The sequence below is a fragment of the Solanum verrucosum genome, unplaced genomic scaffold, assembly GCF_900185275.1.
Source record: "Solanum verrucosum unplaced genomic scaffold, falcon-dt-bn FXZP01000165.1, whole genome shotgun sequence".
NCBI classification, from domain to species: Eukaryota; Viridiplantae; Streptophyta; class Magnoliopsida; order Solanales; family Solanaceae; genus Solanum; species Solanum verrucosum.
The window spans coordinates 777,208-786,254 of record NW_026020340.1 but is presented as its reverse complement, the minus strand read 5'-3'; the positions used below and the strand labels follow the sequence as shown (position 1 = coordinate 786,254).

Below are 9,047 nucleotides of genomic sequence, written 5' to 3'. Positions count from 1 at the left end.
TAAAACTAATTTTGCATTTGCTCTATTGTATTAAAATGTATATACACAGTCGAAAGAATACAATATTCAGCAGAGGCTCAAGCTCATTTCAAATACTGCAGTAACGGAATCTCCACTAGAGAATGTGCCTCTTAGAACCAGAGAATTGTAACGAGCCCCGCATAAGATTGTCCATTATAAAAGCTTTCAAAAATGCTGGTGAGCCACAGATAACTTACTTACTCTTGCCAAAGAGTAATGCACTCTCTCTCCATATGAATATATGTAGTTAGGTCAGTCTAGTATCTCAGTTTCCGTATGTTGATGCAGTTAGAAAGAATTAAACCACTCGTTTGTTGTTTGGTGTCGTTCTCTTGCATCCATAAGCCCAGAGCAAAAATGAGCTTGGTTGCTGTGTTAGGAGCCAAGTGGTGTTTACAAATGGTGTCAAAAATCTCTTATAGGCCTAGCCAATATGTGTTATCCTCCAAGTGACTTTTGTTTATATCCGTGTTTCATTCTGTCCTGTAGTTTCTCTCTCGTCTTTCTCTTCTTGTCCATTTTTTGCCTGTATCTCTCTTCTCTCTCCCTTTCATATATCCCTTGCCAATATATCTCTCCCGTTAATGGCCACAACCATGTTTCATATGGATGGTAATTGTCATCAGCAGCTTCTGCCAAGTCTTCATCCATACTCTTCAACAACGTCATGTTGAAGTACTTTGCCCACATATATCCTTTTCGCTGCTCAACTGAGTGCTGCTCTTCCACCGCACCTGAGTGAGGATTAATGTAAACCATCTGCCGTGCACTGTGATAGGCCCAGACATTTACCAACAGTTCCAAAACCCGACAGTAACAGTGCTGCTTCTGGTGGTCACAAACAATCAAAACATAAGAACTTATACTTCTAGCCTGCATTACTTTGAAGTTTGTACCAAATGTAAACTAGTACTAATGCAATTTATGTCTATAGGCTAACCTCCATGGTTGAATTTGCCAGTATACAATGTGTCCTATTGCTTGAATTCACGTGCAAACCATCCAGAGCATCAACAAATATCCTGAAATTCAAATAATGTTAATTCAAATAAACAATTCATATTTCAAACTACAATATCCAAATTTATGCAAGTAATACAACACCACACATAAGTATGTTGGTTGCCCTAGATTACCTGGAAAACATAACAAACTCTAGAAAAGAAGAGGTTGGCATAACCCAGCTATGTAGGGCTGACCATTTCCCACCATCTTCAGGCATGGGTGGGAGAGCTTCTATATGTGACGGTAAGCCATACATTATACGAAATGCGTCTTGGAAAGCATTTCTGCAAGAATGTTATAGAATGAGAGTCAGCTGAGAGGAACTTATAAAGGACAATCTCCATTTAACAGCACAACTACACTCGCCCCTCTGCACATAAGGTGAGGATACTAATTAAGAAGAGTAGGGTGTAAAATTTCCAGTTTTTTAGCTCTCTTCTTTTAATATTATACATTCTAGGACACGAATTTCTGAAATCTCCATTTCCAGCTTCTTGGACTTCAGAACATGAATAGTTGAAATAGAATCAACATGAATTTGGAATTTATTATTTTTTTTCAATATAAGTTAAACCTAAATAATGTTATTCATCCAAATTTCTACAAGAGAGATCTAGACTGTTCAAATACAAGAAACCTATCCACCAAAATGGAAAGGAAAATATGTTGGCAGGAATGCATAATTTTGAAATAAATCTATGTTCAAATCCCACTGTACGCAATGTAATATTTACCTACAGTTGCCTCCATTCAATATATCGCACATTGACCAGAAGGTAAGGGCATCATTGCTTCCTGTAAATCCACCATCCACATCCAAATGTGCCCAATAGTATATTACATCACCTTTAACCTTTGCCTGTATTGTTTCTTCTAGGGCCAGCTCAGCATTTTTAGATAAGGAAACCTGATAAGTACAGAATCCTATATGAAACTTGTGTGAATATGCCAAGAAAAGAGTACATAGAAGATAATGTGTGAATATGCCAATGTCAAGTTTAACAAATTACAAGAAGAACTAGTTCACACGTCAAGATTCATCAGGAACTAATAACATACTTTTCTTCCAGTAGCTCGCCATGACTGGAATCCAATCCAGGGCCGTCTATGAATATTATCTAAATGGTTTGCAATTGAAAACATGCCACCCATCTCACAGAGGATATCCCGGTAGTAGGTCTCATTCAAGAGGGTAAGACGGCCAACTGCATCAACATCATCTGATCTCAATCTTCGTGCTTTAGTTGACTATAAGGGAAAATGCCATAGTTAGAGCCAAAGAAACGAGAGATGTAACAGCATGAAGTAAATAAAATTTAAGAGAATGTACTTAATTTGCATTAGCAAATATGTATAGCATATAGCATTGTATTTTTAAAAACTTCATTTATGTACAAAGAGATGCCAAAAAACGAGAGGAAACCATATGAAACTGAAACATATGGAATAAGTCAAAGGAACTCACTAGGCTCAATCCACGGTACAAAGAGCCATGATGCAAAAATGACCAAGCTCCAGTTCCATCATAAACCTCATAAATGCATATTGGTTGCCCAGTCCTTTCCAGCTCTCCTTCATCTCTTTCATTAGTTTCAAACCGAAGCTTTTCAGCTTTTCGAGCATTACGATATATATCATCCCACTTACCAATGTCCTTTTCCATTCTTTCCTCAATCTACATATAGAGAAAATGTGCTCAACAGATCTTGCATCAAAGGGAATTCAAGAAACATGGACTAGTAAAGATCTTTTTTATTTCTTTTTTCCTTCTAGTTCTTTTTGCATTTTGGTTATGGGATTGGATTGGACAGGAAAAGACTACTTTTCAGTAAAAGTTATTCACATACCTCCTCCGACTCGAGTCTATCTACTTCCTCAGAACGCTCCATTTCATTTAAGATGTCCCAATCCAACTCACTTGGAAAGTCTTCCTTTATAGCCTCCGGATCATCTCTCGATACATTCAATGGAACAAAACCTGTCATCTCTAATTCAAGGTCATAAACAACACTGGAATTTATTGGATCCACATCCTTCATTTGAAGATCTTCTATGTCCTTAGGATCCTCTAAATCCTTTTGGAAATAACCCCACTCCCATGAGTCCTGCTTAAGCTGAGAGGTGTCTCCTGGAAGTATGACATCAGATGGGAAAGTTATGACATTCTCCAGCAGCTTTGCATAGCCTGTAATGCATTCCACTGCAAACATGTTCTTGGAAAGCAGCCTCCCAGAAGATGCAATAGTGTGAGCAAATCTCGTTAGTTTTCCATCAGATATAAGTAGTGAGAAATCTTGCACCAATTCATTTGAATTGTGTTGAGAGAAGATGATTCCATGTACTTCATCAACAACCTGAATACAGAAAGTTATTCCAGGAAATACAAATTAGTATTCTACTTTTCAGCTTAAAAAGGTTGCCAACAACACTTGATTGACTTACATATTTCTTAATGACAGGGTAGTCTGGCGCGACAATTGGTATTCCAAACGACATAGCTCGTATCAGAATAGGAGGAAATTCTTGCTCATATTGGGGGGAGAAGTAGAGGACAATGTCAGCAATCAGTGTAATACCGTTAACATCACCCTTCATATCATGGTGTGAGAGAGATCCCTCATGAAGTCCTAGACGAGTAGCAATATCCTACAAATTTTGAGACAGTTTTAAATTTTATTGCATAGATAATTGTAAGTAAACCACATGTTACTGCTGCTGCAAAATGCTGTGAAGCATTATTCAATATCATTTGAACGTTCATCTCAACCTAACAAATAACACAGTAAAGCACTAGCAAGGAGTGAAGACAATAAAAATTGGAAAACGCATGATGGATGACAGAAGGGTGAAAAGTTTAGGTAGGTAACTAAGACAACAAAGCCCTTTAAAGTATAAAATCAAGAGAAAATGATTCAGAACTTCCTTGTCTAAATGAGTTTCAGTTGTTATGCATAAATATATCAAAAAAGATTTATCCTTTTTCCAATTTAAACAACAAAACTTCTTTTAAGATTGAGATGAAACACTAGCGAAGCAGAGGAAGGCAAAGACAAGCCATCAATTACAAGAACAGAATAAGGAGTAAAATAGGAAGCAGAAATTATGAATTATCTATATTACTATTACATCATTCAAGAATTCTACCTGCAATGCATCATTATACCCATCACTGGAATTTCCTGACATGAAAACGAACTTCAGTCTCTCTTCAACATCACTTCCAGCAAATTTGAGTAGCAAAGGTTCTATATGACGAATGGACAACGCATAATCCCAGGACAGCTCATTGTAGAGAATGGAACTTCCAAAAACTAAAACCAAGAGATCATCTTTGCCAAAACCATATTTCTCCCTTGATTGAGATTTTGAATGTCTCCTACTATAACTGCCAGCAGCCCAATTGTCTTTTGGTGATCCGGGGATCACAAAGAAGTTTTCAGTGTCAAGTCCACTATATAACATCTATAACAGGAGAAATGCCAGGGTTGAGTACATGATAAGATTGATGAGGACTTGAAATAAACCAAAAAATTCTGAAAATATAAAATCAGAACGAGAAACAGAGAAGAATATTGTATATACCGGCAAAGAGTAATCCGGAAATACAATAACATCAGCCCTACGAAAAGAATCTCTCCAATGAGAAATAAGATTTTCCCAGCCCATGTTTTCATAGAGACGAAGGCGACTTGCAAGAGTATCTTGTTGAATCATCCATACAAGGGGGACAGAGCAAAAAGGCTCCTGCATAAGGCTGCATAAATATAGAACTCACAAACCATAATATCTCAAACAAAATGTAGAAATGCAAAGGATTAGTACGAGATCTAGATTCATCTTTGTTACATGGTCTCCCTGTATGTATTGCCGACATACCCATGTCGAGAAGGACTGATATGGCTATGGTACTTTGTAGGCATCATTTAGAGTACATCAAGAATGTAACAATAAAAATTGAACATACTAGTGTTGAATCATCTAATAATAACAAAAAGTCTTGACAGTAGGAGTGAATTATTATAATATCCTACAGCTCTGTTCTTCATTCAAATGTTCTTGCAACACTAGGTTCAAGCATTTTTTTTATGTTGTAAAAGTCAAGCATATGCATAAGTAATGCTTAAAACTCTCGCAAGAGAAATTCAGAATATAGGACAAGGATACTGTAAAGAAAAACTCATTGCCCATACATTTCACATTAAAATAGCTTAAATTTTCAAAATAGAAGACCAACACACATTTTAGTTTGTTATAATAAATAATGCTCACATGACGTTCATGCTGAATCTCCTAGAATAATGAGAAGTAAGCTTCATCCAATAGGCTAGTCATACCTTGATATAGCATTTTTATCTTCAAGTGAATCAGCAATAACACCGTCAAAACTGCATGAATGAAAATGTAGAAACTAATATAAACCAAGCTAATTGAGAGTAACGATAGCAAAGGTACAGAAATGGAGTGTCATGAGGATCCAAGATGGCAGAGCATGCTTACATTGACCAATCAATGAGATCATATCTATCAGCAGTTAAAATTGATACTTTCCCTCCTATTTCTTCCCATATGGATCTCGCAATGCCATCCTCCACAGCATATATCTGCAAAAAAGAGTTTTAAGTAGGGTATAAGATTGCACATACCGATTATACACCACTATCAAACAAGGTGCAGTCCTTCTGTCACAACTTTGATATGGTACCATATTTTCCATTCATCATACTTTAATCCGAAGTACAGATAGAGAACCAACGACTTATAGACAAATTAAAATGTTATAATCAGATGTGTGATGCAATTATCATTTAAAAGATATGGATGGAAAAAAGAAAAGGAATCATAACAAATAAGAATAACCATAACTTAAATAAGAAACTGCAGAGCAAACAGGAAGAACATATGACATTGTAGTTCAAAAAAAAAAACTTGTTTCCACAACCTGCCAGATCAGTCCCCTCCCAGCTCCAAGAGAAGAACCCCCTTCAATTTCCCAGAACCTAAGGTGTATTAATCTCAATGGGCCACGGTGATCCAGTTCTTAACCTGAATTTACCTCTTTGCAACCAAACTTTCACTCAATCTCAAATAAGAAGTTCGTTATATATGAATCTAAAATAGAAATTTCAGGTGAAAAGAATCACTATAGCTGAAATACCATCTTTTGTAGCAGAATTACAATCTGAGTGTAGAATAATTGCAAGTTGCAACACAGATGCTTAAAGTTATTATGTCTTAGACAGTACATATATTGGATACAGCAAGCAGATATTACAACTTGAAGTTACCAAAAATTACCTTAATCATATAGCCTAGTCCCCGTAAGTTCTTCACCACAGTAGATAGCATCAATGACAGTGGGTCCTTCCTCATGTTTCCTAAGACCTTACACAGTCAAATTGAAGCACAGTTAAATTAGTGGAAGCTAAAGAGACCAATGCAATGTGCATTTTGATATAGAAATAGCAGCAGGGAAGATATACTATATTATGAAGGCAACCAAATTAAATGGAGACTTGACTCTCAGAACCAGTCTTTTCTCTATGATTTTAAAAGCAATTGGAAAGGTATAATCCATGTAAAATAAAATCACTGACATCTGCTAAACTGAAAAACTGCAGGAACCAGGTAAAGATCACAGGTCATGAATAATGAGCAAGAGGGGATTGTATATATTCTTAAATATGTCAAAATGTTGTGCTCATATTTTATTCTCACTAATTAACAAATAAAAAGTTACGGCATATCCTCCAAATTCAGACAAACACTAAAATTATAGTTTCAGGCTTGAAAGAGCATTATCCTGCCACTATCACAATTCACACAATGATATGAAATTCTTAAGTTTGAATCATCTCCCAAGCTCAAAGGCTCTAGAATAAACTGCACTTACATGCATCTAGATCCTACAGGTTCAACCAACAAAAAAAATCTACAAGATATTCACTTAGAATTTTACTGAAAAATCGCCCACTCATTAAATTTGAACTTGCTTTCTTCTGCATTTTTATGACGATCGTTCTAACAGCTAAGTTCTATGGAGATTGTATATTACTATTAACCACACATATACAATTCGCATACTTAAACATGAACACAGGTATATAGAATTCTTACTAGCGCAATCCGAGGAGGCCGAACACCAATTCTAGGCTGATTCCTAACCAAGTCCAAACCATTACCAAGCTGAAACCTCCGTGGTTGAACAAACTCCAATGAACTCCCTAACTTCAAATCATCCCTAACAGACCACCTCCAACGAGCTCTCTCATTTTGCCTAAACACCGACATGATTGAACTCTGTAACACCATAGACGCTAACGCAAAAACAAAAATAACCATAAATATACACAAATATAACCATTTCCCTCTGAAACAGAAGAAAATCAGCTTCCTACTAAAAGATCGGTTATGGTGATGGTGATGATGAGATCGTGCCGGAGTTTTCCACTGCCGATCCGGCGAAGAAGAAGAAGACGGCAACGTTACCGTCTCCGTCGGTCTCTGTGAATTTCTCTTGAAACGAAAACGGTCACGGATCGAGTGAAATCCACCGCCGGAGCTTATGGCATTGTTATCATTCTTATCCTTGTTGTCGTCGCCGGAGCTACGGCTCATTGTCATTGTAATCTAATCGGAATTTGTGTGAATTTGTGATTTGAATTCTGTTTTTGGCATTGAAAAGAGTGTGATTTCTGAATCGGAAGAAAATGGCAAATGGCGGAAGAGCAGTAGTAGAAATCTGTTTATATTGTTTTGCTTTACACAGCTTCTACACTCGTTTTTCTCTGTAATCTCACTGTTGATTGTTAATTATTATTAACACTATTTCTAATCCCTTAATTATTGAAAATTTTAATTTCACTCCTTCAACTTATTGATTATACATATTTTGACCTTTAATTACTTTTAAGTATGCTTTTAATCCTTTTACACCTGAAGTATCTTTTTTTTTCAAGTTTTATACCTAAACGATAAGATGCATGAGTTCGTTTACCTGAATTATACCGAAACACACCTCAATTATAAGTTGTTATTTTTTAAAATTTGAAATATCCAGAACACCTTTTTTTTTTTTTTTTTTTTTTTTACCGTGGTTTCCGGGCGTCGCTTTGCGAACCCGACTAGCTGTACCCACCGGGTCCCGCTGTTTCAAGGCGGGTCCACCACGGTTAGTTCCACGGGGCCCTGGAGACGCGGCCGGTTTGTAATGCCTCCAGTGGCCCTGCTGGGGCTCGAACCGGCGACCTGAAGGACTTTGTCCCAGGCCTTTACCAGCTGAGCTACCCTCAGGGTTTTCAGAACACCTAATAGTTTAAGTAGGAAACTTTTAAAAATCAGATATTTCAGGTGTATATTTTGTTCTTTAATTTTTATAAATATTTGTTACAAAATTTTACTCCCTCTTTTTTGTTTGTTATTTTTTGACTTGGTATGGAGTTTAAGAAATTTAAAAAAGACTTTTGAATTATATGTAAAGATATATAAAATGTATCAAAATGCCTTTTAATTTTGGAATTTTTATATATGTCACGTTAAAAATTGAAATTAAAGAGTTACAAAAAAGAATAGGCGTTTTTTAAGTGGACTAAAAAAAACAGGACAAAAAAAATTAAAACTACTTTCATCATTTACATAGTAGTATGTTATATTAAAAATATATTATTACTCAATACTAGAGGGTAATATACTTCTAAAAATAGTTTAAGTTTTACTTATTTTTCACGTAAAAGATTAAAAATATACACTATAATTAATTGAAGATAATAATAGATGAACCAAAATTTATACGTTCAACTGATGATAGAATTAAAATAGTTTTTTTTTTTCTCCAACTTACGTAAGTCCTTATCATTATATTTTTCTATTTTCTATTTTTATTTAAACCTTATCATCAATTTGGAGAGTGTTTCAATTAAGACACATTTTTTTTATTTAGATTATCAAGATCGACTAAATAAGAGTGTGATTGACATAATAAAAGAAAAGGCAAATTAATAAATGGAATGAATTATATATTAATA

The 9,047-nt window shown here is 35.6% G+C and overlaps 1 protein-coding gene across 1 annotated transcript; it reads right to left on the bottom strand.

The window, feature by feature from the left end:
* Positions 1–7,825, bottom strand: LOC125837235 (uncharacterized). Its single transcript, XM_049516390.1, has 14 exons — positions 7,141–7,825; positions 6,322–6,408; positions 5,524–5,627; positions 5,361–5,411; positions 4,609–4,780; positions 4,171–4,488; positions 3,469–3,672; positions 2,874–3,380; positions 2,492–2,701; positions 2,086–2,274; positions 1,761–1,933; positions 1,158–1,310; positions 962–1,043; positions 1–849 (listed from the first exon to the last, which is right to left on the bottom strand). The coding sequence occupies exons 1-14, from the start codon at positions 7,645–7,647 to the stop codon at positions 460–462; spliced, it is 3,147 nt and encodes a 1,048-aa protein (XP_049372347.1). The 5' UTR covers positions 7,648–7,825; the 3' UTR covers positions 1–459.
* Positions 7,826–9,047: the final 1,222 nt, after the last annotated feature.